Below are 18,126 nucleotides of genomic sequence, written 5' to 3' on the forward strand. Positions count from 1 at the left end.
TTTCTCTTGTTTAAAAAAGAACCCCCAAAGAAACCCTGAAGTCTGAAATCAATCCTATTAATGCCTTTATATAACTGATTAGTTATTACGTATTATCATTTATCATCTACAGACCCCTACACACTGCAGAACACTTCAAGGCCGATCTTTAGAAGTACATCCACTGTGCATGTAATAAACATCTACATCAGAAACTTCCCCTAATTTATTCTGGAAGAGTGCTCTTTGCAAACGATATTATGGACGTATGTGTAGAAGAAAACCAAACCACCCAAAGGTCTCCCAAGTGGATCTGAATATGAAAACTCTGTATGATTTAGCAAAAAAATAACTGAACATATGAGACTAACTCTTTAATGTACAAATTTTTTTTGAAATACAAGTATCTCTGTATGTACTACATTGTGTGCAAATTAAAAGTACTTTTTGCAAGCTGTAATGCAGATCTTTCAGCAGTGCTGTTCACCATAAATTCACTCCCTATTTTTAAAATACGGTCAAATTTGGCCCTACCAATTTTGGTAATCTAGTACTTCCTGTGGCTTAGAGCTGTACAGGAAATATGTATCCAATACAATTCTGAAAATATTTTTTAAAGGCCATTATGCAAGTCTACAGACAGCTACAAACACCTGTCTTACACAGCTTCTCTCTCCCAAACTCAGCTGAGTGCCAGAATGGAAAAGTGGCTGGAGTCCAGTGGTAAATACGCATTATGTCTTTGCATAACTAAACTGCTACAGACTGCGATCAGACAGGAAGAAGTACTTCATAATAAAACACAAAATGAGTTGACTCAATCATTAAGGAATGTATTGTTGTATTCCACATTTTCCTCACTGCTGCACGAGATTTTCTTCCTTAGATACCAATACTGCAGAAGATCACCACATGCAGACATTGACTGTATGTTCTATATTCAGACAGAATATGCCTGAAATACTAAGAACTTTAAAATTATACTTTTTTCAGTGTATCTCCAGAGGAAAAAATTTGCACATACAGCTTCCCACCCTGAAGTTTTACAGCCAAATAGGCTTCATGTTTTTAGCTTCTGAAGTAGAGGCCATCCAAGAAATGTCAGAGCATGCTTCTTCCAGTAATCTATATTCAGTACAAGCTCTACTTCTTATTTCACTACAATGACCTGCCTTATCATCAATTACACTCAAACTTTCCAATATACAGGTACCTCATGAAGTAACTGTGTTAGTAGCTCAGAATTACTGAAAGCATGAAGCAGCATATATTTCAAGCTTCACTGCACTAATGCACAAAGATCAGTGCGAAGATGATTTCAAAGATATTAGAGAAACACTTTGGGGAATGGAAGTATTACATGAGGTGGATGCAGACTGCTAGCATATGAAAGTTAACAATATTTTAAGGAATTGTTTGGAGTTGGAAGTCCAAAGAAATGCTTGGAGATGAGCTTTCATATATGATAAAACAGGATGAGGAGTACTTTGCTGAAGAAAAACATCTGTTAGAAAACTAAATATATCTACACATCAAAAGAAACGAAGAGAAGCTACAGAGAGAACCTAGTTGAAGAAGAAGTTAAGATCACAGACAACGTTTGTCAAGTGACTGTGACACTAAGATTTCCAATTAAGGTAGGAAAAGAGCAAAAAAATGTGCAAAAAAATGCTGTAAATACTTTGAAATGGAAGTTCCGAAGGATAAACAGGTGAACTGCAAAATTTAGCAATTGAAAAATACTTTTACACAGACAAAACTGGTTATGAAAAGAATGTGAAAGGACAGCAGACCTACAGAAAGTGAATATAACTGGTACGGAAAGGCAATGCTGAGGTAAAGAACAGAACAGGCTCTGCCTCTAGGACTTCTGTGAAATACATACTTTATTACCTTCCTGGCCAACATACACAAACAGCTCAGGTGAAGGCAGTATCCAAAATAGGACTATGTTCCTCATTTACAAAACCAGAGGTTCACAGATTTATACAAACTGCTTGCTCATCTATAAATCTGCAATAATAATGATTTCAGAATGTTTTTAGAGCCTGAAAAGGCATTAGTGTAGAAACTCCATGGAGGTAAAAACCTATTTCTGAAAATAGCCTTTTTCATACTTTCAGCTAAGATTCAAGATATTCCCTAAAATAATGCTCTTCTCTATGCCTCCTCACTAATGCAAATAACTGGGTGGTAATAAATATATGTCATTATATAAATAAGGATTGACCTTATGGTTTAATTAAAGATGATTTAAAAAATATAGATTAACCCCCCTCTCAGATAAACAACGAAGTTAATAAACCCTCCCCACCATGGGACTTAGAGACAAGTTTATAAAATAGTTATGATTTGGCACTGCTGTATTTAGCCAGTGAAACACCCCAGGAGTAGCACTCATTTTTTAAAATGAGAAAAATTGAGTATGCTAGCAAAAATTTGGAAATTCCAAATTTAAAAGAACACTTGAGTAAAAAAATTAATTTTTCAAGTGTTAAAAAAGCAACACTAAAGAAAGAACATAAATTATATCAAAAAAAGAAACTTTAAGAATTCAGATATTTAAAGAGAAAGCCTTGATCATCCTTCCTTTTGTTCTCAACCTCTCCAACACATGAACAGTGACCTCCAGATAGTAACTATGCTTGGTGGGGTTTTTTTTGGATTGTTTTGGTGCTTGTTTGGGTTTGGTTTTTTTTTGGCAATTTGGTGATTGAAGAAACCATTAAGTACTGTTTTTATAAATTAAGTCTCAGTGGATGTAAGTCAAATACTGTGCTTCTCAGATCTAGTATTTGTGGTAGATTTTTATCCTGGTTTTTCTTTCCCCCCATCCAAGCTCCAGGAGGCCTGCAGTCCATCTTGCCTTCAGAACTGCAGTGTTACATCACCCATTCACAACCTACATCCTTTTCTCTGCAGACAGCAAGCACTGCCATTTCAGATGCCTGCTCGGCATCCCAAGAGCCCTTAAGATCTCTGGTGACCTATCATAAAAACCCACAAAACAGCAGAACAATGTATGTGGAAGTGCAGCCTTCAGTGGCAGGATCGTGCCTTCCTTTTCTTACAAGATGGAACTGCCAGTCTGCCATGTACCTCTCTACTGCAAAGGACACACTCCCACAGGAGGAGGAAGACAAAGATAAAAGTTCTCCATGGTCTACAAGGTACAAATCCATGTCTCCCACTTTTAAGGGAGATGTAATTTGGATGGGACCCATGTCTCAATTTTCAAGTCAGGTGACTTCACAGACAAATGCCCTTTACACAGTTCCTGAAACACACTAAATAATACTCAATTCTGAAACTAAATGATCCATTTAGCATTCCTCTAGAAGAAATTCTGGATTCTGGTGCCTCCTCGATTTTGTCCAAATAGTCAAATGCAAGATGATTAACAGTTTTATTTCCCCTCACCCAATCCCAGCGTCAAGGCCATACTTTCTGTTATGCAACTATTCAAAAAGCAGAGTTATAAGTTAATGATAGCTGCAAGTCACAAGGATAGCAATCCCATGACCAAAACATAGCCATCACATCTTAATTTGAAGCCTAGATGACTACCCACATCTACACCCACTCATCCTCTGGGAAGGACCATATTTGGGGATTTCAGCTCATAAGGCAAGCAGTATTTGAGAGGCATACGTGAAGCTGCATTACTCTGCTGATTTGAAAGGAGAGAAGCACATGCTGCCTCCCTAGAGCAAACTTCTGTTCACTGTACTACTTTTTTCCGTGTCTTTGATGCGTAGAGGAGACTGGACCTTGAACTACTTTACGTACTCGACCCTTCTTCCCATAAGACTTTAGTTTTGTTTTTATTAAGAACACCTATTAATGCCAGACTATCTCTGCAGCTCTTGACATCAAAACTAGTGACCCTTAAAACTGACATAATTTAGATGCCAGTTTTCTTTTCTAATTAGGAGTTACGAAGTTCACTATTCTTCTTAATGTAAGTTATACTGTTGCTAGGAATAAGCATCTGTAGCAAACAGAAATATGTATTGGTAAGTACTAAGAAGACTTTCAAACAGAAAAAATAAAAAATGTTGTATTTTAGGTGTCGACCCTGACCAACTTTCTGACCACTGACAATTATGGCTGAAATTAAGGGCAGCTGTAAGTATCAAGCTAATATGAAGCCAATGAATACTAGAGTTTCTTATGAATGACAGAGGAATTATCACAGTATTTGGTTTCACTAGAAGATGGGAGAGAAAGAGATTTTCAAGCCCCTTGCCCATACACAACGAAACCAGGAACTCCAGATTTGGAAAAACATATGGTCCAACATACGTCAAAGGAACGAACTGCTGCTCTGTGGAAACATGTTGTTCGTTTGGGGTCATTCACAGTATTTCCTGAAAGTAGTGGAATTACACGAATACTAAAAAAAATGTAGAAGCTGTCTTGAAAGCCAATCACATGCAATGCTACCACACTCTGAGAAGTTTCTTTATAGGGCATAACTCTCTTTTTTTATAGGGCATAACTCTCTTTTTTTAATTTCCGTGTAACTTACTCGTTTATCAATATCGCCATGCTGAAGTTGAACAAACCGAGCACTGATGGCAGCAATGTAACTCTGCTGATTGGAAAAAGCAACACGTCCAGCACCTTTTGGGTATTTCAGCTCAGGGTCAGTGTCAATTCCTGCGTAACAAACTCCACCGTAGAGACGGTCCATGATCATAGCCAATTCCACTATTAAGAAACAAAACAGTGTTGATTTCAACTGTTCTTACAGTACAAACTTAGTATGGTCATGTCTAAAAATACTAGAAAAGGTAATTTTAATTATTAATTTTGCAACAGCCAATGGAACAGTAATAACAAAATTTTAAAAAAGTATTAAAGAAACAAATAAGCTATTAATTACTCAGCAGACAGATCTCTCACACTGTGGGCACAACACCCAAGAAACAATGGAACTGTAAGTTCTTCATAGACTGGAACTGGAATTCCAGGGCAGTTTTCTTCAGGGGATTATAGCAAAAGTTTTTGGGCTGGCATTGGAATGTAAGCTATATAAAATAGATCCACATGCCACAAATTCCTTGGTACGTGTTCTCTGGCTGTCCTAATGCTCTACACCCTACTTGAATTTAAAGGTGTAGTTAGCATCTTTTATCAGCCACACAGAGCTTGATTAACTCTACAGTGCTATACTTACCATACTGAAGTCCAGAGAAACAAAAATTCCAAGTTTTACAGATCAAATACCTTGGCAATCCTCTGATTGCCAGATTATACTGAATTGAGTTGCAATTCATTGGAGTGGAAAACACTGTTTTTTTCAGAATTAATATCCTCTGTATTAGGATATAGAGATGTCAGCAGTCCTTGATGTTCAATAGCTGTTTGAAGAGACTCCTTAAGTTTTACTGCTTTTGTGAAGTCATTATTCTTATTTCACAATGCCATAAAAGTTTCATTTTCACATATACAGGGCATTTGCAAGCTGAGCATAAGAATGTATCCATTAAATTTATCACAGACATTTAGCACAGTAATATGGAGCACTGGACTGAATTTAAAGAAAAATTAATCTGCAGTTGGAACATACTGTGTTTATGCTCATTTACAGAGCTTATATTACAGTCAAAAGGAGAGTCTTAGAAGTAAAAGAACAAAAAAGCCTGCGCATTGCAGGTCCAAGATAGAAAAATTTAAGATCCTTTGTATCCCAAATTTGTACTATTGGTTCTTGGTTTTCTTACATCTTTCATCTAAAAGCTCATCTTTCCCTAAGAATAAAATGCATTACAAACTATGAAAGACTAATGAAGTCCCGAAGTCACTCTAATAAAAAAGCAGATTTGAACCGCTGTATGGTATGCTTCTACTTCCAACATTCACTGCAACCTACTAGAAAGCCACCTAAAACATCGTAAAAGGCTACTGCAGCCAATCTGAAAATGCAGCTGGTCCAGGTTGTAGATCAACCATTCCACATCTACAGAAACATTTGTTTTTTCCTTCACGCCTCTGGCAAGAATCTAGAAAGAGTCCTGCAATCTCCTAAAATGTTGGGCCATAAAGACTGTGCTAGCTCTCTGACTTTCTTCCTTTTTCTTGTATGCCCTCTTGTTCAAGTGCTCCATCACCTATGTTTGTGCATGTAACCTGACAGCTGCAGAAGAGTAGCTAATGCACAATGACAAGAAGGTACAAATACCACTCCACAGTCACACAGCAGGGCAGAGATGTTTCCATAGCATTATTTTAAAACAAACTCTTTGTTTTATGCCTTTTGTGACATAGCATACACTATGGTTTTGCTAATATGATCAAAATATTTTCCACAGCTGTAGAGAGGTAACAGTTTCCAGTAAATCTCAACAATGAACTGTGATTTACGGCCAAAGCCAGATAGTAGAGAAATTTAAGAACACATAAATATTGTACTGCGGTTAAAACTACCAAGACTATTCAATTTTTGTATGCATGTATCTGTATCTGTATCTATCCATACATAACTACAAAAAATTATGCATGGTGCAAATTATTTATAGTAATTTCTTACTTTTAAGAATTGCCACAGATTGTACTCACCAGCTCTTAATGGTCTAGGAACTCCTCCAACAAAAATTGTTTTCCGAGGATCAAGTGGCTGTGAACCATCCATCACAAAGTCACTATCACTGAGATTCCAGGGACGGATCTGAACCTATTAAATTGGGAAAGAAAATAGTATCCTACTTTAAGTTTCACTGCAGTGTGGAAATACGGTCATCAGCCTATATAAATTTTCAGTCATAACCTCATTACCTTAGCATGTCTAGGTGCTTTGTTTTAATCCTATTAATTCAAAATACTACAATTTTAAAATAATCCCAGTGTTCCAGATGTTGAGTTCTGCCAACAGTAGTTTACTTTTGATTTTTTCATCTTCGTAATTTCCAGTGTTGCTTTAGACAGATGGCAGCTATAGCCTGCAGGCCATCGACTGTGTACTTACTGGCTTGTCCTTGATAGTGGGGCTGGAAACACAGAGATAGAGCTTTCCATCTTCTTCAATGCAGGCATCAATCAGGGCCTGAACAGAACTCTCTTCTTGGAACAGGAGGAATGCGTAACCTGGAAAAAGACCCAAACCAACTGATATATTTTCTCTCATCTTTATTCTGCATAATCATCTTTTCCAGTCACTTTTCCATACAAAAGTAAAAGAAAGTCAAACCAATTCTTACATATTAGTCATCTTCTTTAACTACGCGCTACATTGCCATAATTAATAGAACTTCGATCTGTAAAATGATTGTCAGAAGAGACTAATAACCAAATAAAAGCAAACATACCTACTCTATCATGCACTGGAAGCCTAGTCTAAACATCATTCATTGGCTGCAACGGACATTACACAATGAAAATCCAACTTGGCACAAAGGACTAATCTCTATTCTAGAGATTAGATCAAAGTATTTTATTACATAAGTGACCCAGCAAACCTTTCAAACACTACAAAAACAGGAATGAAAATGCTTATTTAATGCTACATAAAAACAAGCAGTCAGACAAGCAAAGAACCTGACATATTACTTTCACAGTTACAGTATGAGATACACTAAATTTGATACTTTACAAATAACCCAATGCCACAATTAGGGTAGCATACTGAAACAAACTTTACAGACCATATTTCTTTCCACATTTCTTTATGAGATTACTACCAAGTTTAGCGTTCTCACACAAAGTTATATTTTATGACTTTGATGGAAAGTAAATGCTGAAGCAACTGCTCTAGAGCGGGCTTGGGAAAAGGCAACATGGGTGCATTACCAAGTCTTTTGGAAATGTTCTGTATTTCTGAGAGAAGCTATGCAACCACCAGTCATTTCTTACTGCAAACAGACACTGTAGGTCACCAATGTAAAGGTGATAGTGTCTATCTCGAAGACCATTAAAGAATCAGTGCACTAACAACATAAGATTTGAGAAACAAATGCACAACTGATTTTAGACGTGTGGGAACAAAAACAGGATTTAAAGAAAAAGCTCTAAGGTCTATACTAGTCTTTCTAGTAAGTTGTACCTTATTTCTTATCCCTCGTACCACAGTCCCATCACAGCTACATAAAAGGGATACATGACAGGATTTTATGTATCCTATATTTTTATGTAAATCTTATTTAGTTTCGTAACAAATATCTCATAGGGAATCTTTGGGCTTGGGCTGAAGCATTTCCTTGTGAAGCCCATACTTCACTGCTGAAAAGTATTTTTTTTAATGATGACCTGTTTAACTTAAGAAAATCCATCACAGTTTAAATTCAGAATCTGTTTTAATGGGGATATCTTTCACTATTTTTCACAGAATTTAAAATGCACGTATTACCCATGCAAAAAGAACCACTTCAGTGATAAGCATGGGTGAGATAACCTCCATGTAACTGTCCTTACTTGGTCAGAAGCCATGCACACACATTCCAGTTTGAATGGAGAGTTCAGTACAAGAATGATAGAGTACAAAAACTTGATTAATCAAAGGCAGGGTTAATTGCACAAGATACTGTCTAAGGAATCAGACATACAAAGATTCTCCAGATACTGATTTTTCATCAGCTCTTATCCTAATGCAAATCAAAGGTACTGCCATATAGGTCCAGATACATAAGGATGATAAGTGCCTCCATATAATCTACCACTCACCTCTGTGTCTGCAGCTATTATATGCTTAACTGCAGTACCTTACAAAAAGATAGAAAATTCAAGTACAAGACCCTGATGACGAGTGGTAAGGATTACTACATATTTCACAGAATATTCTGAGTTGGATGGGACACACAAAGATCACTGAGTCCATCTCCTAAATGAATGGACCATAGAGGGATTGAATCCACAACTTGGATTGTTATTAGCACCATGCTCAATCCATCTGAGCTAATCTCAGGGTCACTTCCTATAACCACTCCTGACGTGGAAAGGAAAGCAGTAGAAAAACCATAGTTAATACTGCCTTCTCAACCTCATCTGAAAAACATGTCTTGGTTTATCCCACTTAATTAAAAGCCTCAGAAAGCCTTGCATCATGAGCTCAGCTGTACTATTCCCCCTCTGAAGACATAAAGTTAGGGTATAGTCTGTACCATCAAACTGGTCTGTCTGTAGTTTTGCTCCACAGCTCTAGACCTTCAATGATTTAGAATGCAATTTATCTTGCTCCCTAAGTCTAGCCTGGAAGAAAATAAAGTTGTTTTTTTTTTTAAGAAAACCAGGCTGAGAAGATAATTTTCTCAGGTCCCCACATACAGGCTGGATCAATGGGCCAAGGCCAACAAATGAGGTTCAACAAGGCCAAGTGAGGGTCCTGCACTTGGGACACAACAACCCCAGGCAGCACTACAGGCTGGGAACAGAGTGGCTGGAAAGCTGCCTGGTGGAAAAGCACCTGGGGGTGTTAGTTTGACAGTCAGCTAAACATGAGCCAGTGTGTGGCCAGGTGGCCAAGAAGGCCAATGGCACCCGGCCTGTATCAGAAATAGTGTGGCCAGCAGGACCAGGGCAGTGACCGTCCCTCTGTACTTGACACTATTGAGGCCACACCTCAAATGTGTTCTGGGCCCCACTGCAAGAAGGACACTGAGGTGCTGGAGCGTGTCCAGAGAAGGGCGACAGAGTTGGGGAAGGGTCTGGAGCACAAGTTCTATAAGGAGACGCTGGAGGTGCTTAACCCAGAGAAAAGGAGGCTCAGGGGAGAGACCTTATTGCTCTCTACAACTGTCTGAAAGGAGACTGTAGTGAGGCAGGGGGGTCATCACCTTTTCTCCCAGGTAACAAATGATAGCACAAGAGGAAACCCCCTCCAGTTGTGCCAGGGGAAGTTTAGACTGCGTACTATGAACATTTTCTTCCGCTGGAAGAGCGGACAAGCACTGGAACAGGCTGTCCAGGGAAGTGATGGAATCATTATCGCTGGAAGTGTTCAAAATACATGTAGATGTAGTGTTTAGGCACATGGTTTAGTGGTGGACCTGGCACGGTTACATTAATGGGTGGACTCGATGATCTTAGAGGTCTTTTCCAACCTTACTGATTCTATAGCCATGTACAAAAAAAGAGAATCCCTTACAAAGAACCTAGACTTGCATAGTCTGCACACAAACTACTTTCCATCAGTTGTCCTGGACCAGGGTACATTTCCTGGCACAGATCAACTACACATTAGCCACAGACTTCTCCAAAGAATACCAGTTATGCAGGCAACCAGCCTATATACATTAGCTAGAAAGTGTTTTCAAAGGGAAATTAGAGTCTTTAGTATTTCATTTAGACATCATAAATAGAGCTATTCTTGTTATTACACTTACCACATGCCAACAACTGTATGGCACAAATGTTACTCTTACTCATTTTTGCTTTCTCAATAGGTGCTTTTATTGGATTTTTTTTCTCACCTCAACATCCATAATTCACAAACTACTGTAGATGTTTAATGTCTGCAAAGCCAGTGCAGTGGTGGAAGCCACATGCACAAATATGATAAAGAAGTGCCTTACTAGTCTTTTTGTGAACTGCAATTAGCACGTGTGGTAGAAAGTACACGTCACAGTGAAACGTGGGGGAGGTAGCATGAAGAGTATGATGTGTTCTACTGTACTGTGAGACAGCTTAACTCCCTAGTTTGGTTTTTTTGGATAACATATTAGTCTTGTAACTTGAACAGCTTCACAGCCAATAGCAAACAAGCCTGTTTACAATGAAAAAGCAAAGCCATTCTAATAGTTTTCTTTGAATAAAGCTGCTTCATGGCTTTGGATCATGTACACCAACAGCAGGTCATGTTCAGGTATTACATACCAACAAACAAAGGTTCTATGTTTTGTACATATTTCACAAGGTGAAAAGTAATAGATGGAGGAGTTTTATAAAAATCACTTGTTCATCTGCACCTCTACCAGAATTTCTATCTTCTGTGGGAGTCAAGATTTGGTAACTCCTGTTAGTGTTTATCACTTAACTAAATTCCTCCACATAACACCAAAACTAGTAGCAATACTCCTATTTTTGAAGGCAATCAGTGTAGGTGACTTTGGTAATACCCATACTCAGAAAATAACCTCAAATAATAGACAAGTCTTTCTGGAGGTAACTAGCTTTAGAGCTACAGTTCCTGATTTCTAAAGACACTGTACTGTTTAGAGTCATGAGCTGCCATTTAACTTAACAAAACAAGACCAAGAAATTATGTATTTTTTTTAATATATTTGGTGAGCACTGGAAACAGAAAGCCCATCAGGTAAGTCTGAAAGGCCTAGCTGTTTGAAGAGACCTACCAAATTAAAATTTTTCATTTTTTTGTATTCATTATATAAAGAACAATCCAAAAGCAAAATCCAAAGCAAAGCATTCTACACTAGATTCATGCAAACATGATTTTCTGAGCAAGGAAAAAAAAAAAAAATCTTTATTTCACAATAGTATTGAAGTTTACCACAAGGAGAAAGGATGCTTCTTGTTATGCATATTCTGTGTAGGAATCAGAGAACAGCTTTAGGCTCTATCAGCCTCCAGCTAAATCCTGTCACGAACGGCTTAGAGGAGGAGTCAAGAAAATCAGTGCAAGCCAGCACGGCACTGCCCATGTAGTGACATACCAGTAACTGCAGTGGTATTTTGTGCTGGGGCTGGCTCCTCTACTGTCCTGACAGACTCTCCACAGAGGACACTTAGTGGCCTCAGTATAGTGCAATTCTTGTCCAAAGAATGCTGCACCTTAACTTAAATCAGAAAGAATCAGTCCAAGCTGCAGGTTAATACAACCAACGGATCTATATAACTCATCTTTCAGTTTTACATTTAGCCATCTTTGATGGAGAATTAACTCCAAAACACACGTGAAGTGAAAAAAAATGTGGTGCTGCACTATATTTGTGAAACCCATGTATCTAAATTTTAGATATCCTCAGTATGGATAAATGAATCAAGCTCAATGTGCTTATGTTACAATGACCTGAATTGCTCTCTATACTCCACTGGTTGTACTGGCCAGATTCACATTGATTAAAGGAAGCTTAGACACTAATCACACATGAAGACACCTATACAGTCACTTGCCTGAATCCAGAGTTTGATCCTATTCAGTGTGACCAAATTAGCTGGTAACAAATTCAACAGAACTCGTATGGACCTGGGGTTTTGCTTCTGAAACCAGAAGCAAAACATTTCCAACCTAAGTTTTTCAGCTAGTCAGTTCTGAGTTAGCAACTGGGAACCTTGAAGAAAGAAGCTACCACACAACTGTTCTGATACAAGGCAGCAGAAACAACCAGTTAGAAAAGGTTGTGGACACTGTCCTGTTTAAATCAGATTATCCTCTGAGACAGACTATAAATAGCACAGAGGACACAAACAACTGGATGTATTTTGAAAGGCATTTTTTGTATTTCCATATCCTCATGGCACCATTTCTTTGTGAGCTTCATTATCACAAGGAGGAGTCCTCAACCCGACAAGTTACTCTGGACATGTGTATTGTTTCATAAATAAGTGTATTTGCCAACTACGTAATAACATGAGTTATGATAAACAGTGGCAAGACAGAAAGGAAGGAATTCTACATTACAGTTGGCAGATCACTGTTACAGACTTTGTACTTTGAACTCAACAGAGTTTTTTTTCAGAACAGAGCTTCCTTGTAAGATCAGTGTGAAGTTGTAAAAATTCCTGTTATGTTTGGGTCTAATTTTGTGGTGAACCAACACAAAATGTAATTAGTTAAGAACAAGCAGTTTGTGTTTCCCAGGAGGCAGCCAGCCTTGATGGATCAAGACACTTTCTGAATTTCTTTCAGCAAGGAAACACTTATTACGAACTTGGCCTTCCCTCAGGACCTTCTGTAAGCAGAGAGCTTGGAAGGAAGCACAGCCTGAAAAACTGAACAGTAAGAAAAAAAACCCCAAGGCTGTATCTCTTCACCACAGAGAAGACTTACATGAATCAGTCCAGAATGACATAATTCTGAGATGTCTTTGGAAACCAATACTACAGCAAATCTCTAATGAGACTGAACAAATAAAAACATAGGCACTGAATTGATTTCATGCAGAGTGACAATTTAGAAAATGGGGATTGAAAATAATAACATTAATTCCCTGAGCTAATATAGTATGTATTTTTCAACTGGTTGCTACTGATTGATCTCAAAGCTTTATTTTGCCTAATCTTAGCTGCTTCAGACACCTTATTAATATATGTATACATGGTTCTTGTCTGTGCACACGAGTAATACTAATGAAAGACAATTTTTAATGAAATTCTTCTACAAAATAATCATGGGTCATATACATTGCATTGAACAAAAGAGATACATACACAGTACCAGTCAGCAGCTGTATCTTTCCAGAGTATTTACAAAGAGAAATCTACACTCTATTTTAAATGTGTTAGGCTATTTACAAAAAATACTGAATAATGCAGCAAACTGAAAATTTGGCTGAAGTGTTAAGACTGAAGAACAGTAAATGCTATTATTTTTCAAGTAAGGATCACTTAATCATGAGAAATCAACTTATCACTTAGGTTGCAAATGTTTCCTGAATTGATTAGATCAACACACTGAAGTTCTTCTATTTGATTCTCTGCTTTTAAGAAGCTCTGCTTACAATATAGTTTTTTGGGGTTTTTTTGGTTTTTTTTTCTTACTGTGGTAATTATAAATAACCCAACTATATCAAAAAGCTTTATCAAATAAGGAAGTCGGGAAATACATCCTTAAGATGTTCATATGCTGAGACAGGACTATCACCTTGGAAACAAATGCCAGAATCCACTCCTTTCAGGTAAGAATATATTACATCTTCTGTCTTCTATATATTCATCACAGACTCTGTGAGATGCATCTTCTTCAAAGAGTTCCTTGAGAATTTCTCTTGGTAATTTATGAAGAGAGATGCAGTCTTTAAGATAATCAAATTTAACTTGACAGTAGCTTTGTGTGCTGGGCTGACAATCAAAAAAGTCAAAGTCCCTTTGTTTGTCTTAGAATTTCCATGTAGCATTCATAAATGCTATTCAAATGTGTTCAATTCCATTTCCCACTCTTTAGAGGGGCCATCGGGGATAATAATCCTGTCTTTTCCTCAGCATAGATGCACAGATAAATAAAGAATCAGTTTACAAAAGAACTATACCTACATTTGTCATTCCTACATTCCACAGAAAGAATGAATTGCTGCCTTCTCTACAGAATCAATAATCTCTGCATTGCTTTCAAGTCTGGATCACACTTCTGCATTTATTTTATATGTAAAAATACATGACTGTACATGTACAGATATCCTACATAATTTAACTACTTAACCTACAGAATGGTTATTCCAATGCTTTGTAAGTAATAGTAAAAAAATCTAGTCTAACAGCAACACTAGAAATAGTTTTTAAAAAAATCAATATTTAATCACTTATCAAAAAAGATTAGTGCTTCAGTAGGAAGTTCACATCCTAAAAGTGAAAGATGCAAAGTATTTGATTATCTTGACTGGATAACCAAATGCATCCTTCTGCTTCCCGTCTTCCTAGGAAAAGATTTATCTAAGTAAGATCTAGTCTTAAAAAATTTGACCGAATTTCAGTTTTGGAAACTAGACAGAAATGCAAATATAGAACTGATGATCAATGATACATACAACTACACAGTGTTCACCTGATCAGGCACAGTAGCAAAACAACAGGTTTTAGACTCAGTATGTAAAGGAACTATATCTGAACCTGCACTGAAACAACGGATTTAACTGTTCACAGGGACTGTAAATTATACCCTTTGGGAAAAGATGAGACAGGTTCCCAGAGCAAGATTTGCACTCAGTGACAGATCAAAACCTTCCAACTCTTACCTTTTGGTGGAAAATAGGACTTGCTCTCTGCTTTGTGAGGCCAGTCTACTACCAAGGGCCCAAATCGTCTGAAGCTGGCAGTAATTTCATCTAAAAAAAAGTACAATAGTTGCAATTAAAGTAAATGACATAACTCAATGAAAAAGTACTATCAAGCAAAGACCTTTGTTTCTAGCAAAGGTTGACATTTCATGGGAAAAAGAACAAAATTAATTTCATAAACAAAAAACTTAAAATAGATGTTATCTTCCAAGGTGTTAATATTTACACAATGTATTTGTGGTGATTTTAATCTTACATTTGGTTTTTTATTACTTAAAACCAGCAGCATTTCAGAGCATATGGACAACTAAAGCCATTCATGAAAACTTGCATGGTACCCCCCTAAATTCAAATCAGAATCTGGCTTGGATGAAATCAAATCAATTTACTGTTTAGTGATGTACAGTTCAGAGCTTTGTAAGTAGATATTTATACACCAAGTAACACCACAATTAATATGCTAGCAGTTCCCTATAGATAGGAAATATATATAGGATATCTGTCCTACAGCAGGCACTATGCATGTATCAGAGACAGAAATTTAAAATTGTCTATTTAGAGGTGCTTCTAACAACCATGAATAGTCTTGTTGCAAGACCTACTATTCCCATTACACAACTTTATGATGTCTATCCCAGCCACACCTACATGTCACTGACTGGAAAAGCCTTGGCCATGAGGAAAAAATACTCTGAACTATATAAAAGCAGCAACATAAATACAAATATGCTCAATTACTTTCAGTCATATCCTCCAGTCTTCATATGAAAAGGGAGGAAAGAAATAAAATGTGATTTCCATGTGTTTTTGTTTAGCATTTGTATTACAGGCAACTGTGCTGAAGTGTATTAAAATAAATCCCTTAGTACATTGTAGGAGAGCATCTCAATGAAAATGGAACCAAAATCTGGTCTTTCCATGTCTGAAATTTAATTAAACACAGTCAGCTTATTTGGTTTGCACGTTATTCTAGGATTACAATGAACCTCCTAAAGGGACTTCTGTTTACATTAAAAAGTTAACATGCAATTTACATTTATCTGCACAGGAGAAACCTCTTATTAAACAGCACAATTACTTCAAATCACCACTGGTGTACAAAGCAATTTCAATTGCATCACTTAACAATCTGAGTTTCTGCAGTACAGTCTCTGTTCGATGCATCAAGAGTGCTCTGTCACTTGACCTTGCTCTGCCTAAGTTTCTCTATTTCTCATCAGGAATAACACTAACCTTTCTATGCCACTGCTGAGATCTTCAGGTAATAGCAAAATAGAATATGAAATTCATTTACGAGTGGAAGTTTTCCATTAATACAAAATAAAGCAGGCACAGATAGAGGGGGGCTGAGATCATTTGAAAGGAAAGATGTATTTGAAAGGAATATGCAAGATAAGCAGGAGCACACACTCCAGACATTACATGCAGCTCCGTGTAGAATCAGGAACAACTGCACCATCCCAAAACCAGAAGAGAAGATATTAAGCTCAACACATCCATCAACTTATATAAAGAACACATAGTTATAGCCTTTTGCACCACATTATTTTGCTGAGTGCCTTACTTTTACTATTTCAGTCAGGTTTTTTATGACCTCTCTTTGTCTCTCCCTCCAAACTTAAGTCTGCTTAGTTTTCAGGCACCTCACCTTCATCAATATCTGGTGGAAGACCTCCAACAAACACTTTCCGAGAAAAACGCTCAATTCGTTCTCCGTTCTGATGAGCTGAATAGCAGGTAGGGGAATTCAGGACTCCAACTTGATCACTGTGACCATCGTCCAGCAAGCCATCATCTATTGGGAAGAGGGAAGAACGGCCTTAAAAAGAAAAGATAGTAATGTACATTAAATAATTTTGTGGCAGTACATGGTTGTGCAATTTTAGGGAATGGGGGAATAGCAGTCTGGAGAGTCAAAATGAAAACATGAAGATATTAGAAAAGTTGACATTAGTTTAAAGAAAATTAAGAGAATGAAAAAATTAAACTTCAAAATGGAATTTCAAGATTGCAAGCTGACATCACTCTAAGTGTAATAATTCATACTGTATTATATGGTAGTTGCTCTGCTGCATCCAGCAGGAAAGTAGTAATTTTGTTTTAAACAAAGGGTATCATTTATGAAGAGAAAATACTACAAACTGCTTAAGTAAGTTCATTAGTCTGCCTTTGGTTTAGCTTCAAAATAAACTGATAACTTCTTCCACCTGAATGGCTGACTACTGCATGCCTAAAACCCTTAAATTTTAATTGAATACAGAAACAGAAACATCATGGTCACAATAACAAGTTTCAAACAGGTATGTCTTCTAAAGGTATCTGATGCTGATATTAAGAATAGATTCAATTTCTAAGAAAGTAAGAGAATTTTAGTTAATGTGCAAAACTAACACTTGAAAAATGAGTCACAGTGCTGATTTATCCTTCTCACTCTCAATTTACCACAGTTTTGGAGGGAAGCCTTGTGGTGGTTCCTAACATGTAGCAGTGAGTTTACTGTTACCCTGCAAAGCAAGTGTAAAATCTGGGAAGTTCACAGGATGGCTTTGCAAATGCAATCTGACCCAAACAGACACTTAGAGGGCAGAGGGAAGTGAAAATATGGTAATTCTTCCCTATTTCATATTTCCATGTATTTCTTCCCTATTTCACATTTACAAATTTTATAGAACTCCAAACAAAAAAAAATTCAGAAGACCAGGATATTCATCCTGGCATATTTAATTTTTTATTGCTTTAGGTCAGCAACATTAAGATTAATGACAGTTTCAAAATCAGAAGTCAGTCTTTTAACTGCAAAAAGCCCCAAAAGAAGGATTTTGTGAAGCAAAACAGATAGTCCACATCACCACTTCTTCTGAAATGCCATTTTTTCCTGTTTGCCACTCACTTAAAAATAATTATTAATTAATTCAACTGCTTTCCCAAAAGAAGCAAGAAAGCCAAACCAAAACACAACTCAGCACACTTTTGGGAAACAAGCTAGTTTTTAATCTTAAATGGCCAACTTCTTCCAGATTCACCCACTGAAAACCCATAGGCAGGAGCAGTAGGTCCCTGACAGCTGAGTCTGCAGTACCTTGGCTGTAAAAGCAGTACTGCAGTCTTTAATTCTCCCCACTCAGGGGGACATTACCAGAAAAGCCTGGTTAGAAACACCAGCAGATCCCGTGCTGACCAGCTGGGGCTGAGAGCAGTAGGAAAGCCCTTCATTTCCAGAAGACCATCTGAGAAATCAGGTGGTTACAAGGCTGGAGAACAT

At 37.3% G+C, this 18,126-nt stretch overlaps 1 protein-coding gene across 9 annotated transcripts in view; it reads right to left on the minus strand.

Moving 5' to 3' along the window:
• Positions 1–18,126, minus strand: part of CPEB2 (cytoplasmic polyadenylation element binding protein 2) — a 54,364-nt gene that overhangs the window by 4,036 nt on the left and 32,202 nt on the right. For 4 of the 9 annotated variants that reach the window (XM_069014411.1, XM_069014412.1, XM_069014419.1 and 1 more), the window contains 5 exons: positions 16,513–16,683; positions 14,823–14,912; positions 6,950–7,068; positions 6,544–6,658; positions 4,511–4,692 (listed from right to left, as the gene is read on the minus strand). In XM_069014411.1, the coding sequence (XP_068870512.1) occupies positions 4,511–4,692; positions 6,544–6,658; positions 6,950–7,068; positions 14,823–14,912; positions 16,513–16,683 (677 nt within the window). The other 5 variants (XM_069014415.1, XM_069014414.1, XM_069014413.1 and 2 more) reach the window with 3 other exon arrangements.

This window comes from Aphelocoma coerulescens, chromosome 4, assembly GCF_041296385.1.
Source record: "Aphelocoma coerulescens isolate FSJ_1873_10779 chromosome 4, UR_Acoe_1.0, whole genome shotgun sequence".
Classification (NCBI taxonomy): domain Eukaryota; kingdom Metazoa; phylum Chordata; class Aves; order Passeriformes; family Corvidae; genus Aphelocoma; species Aphelocoma coerulescens.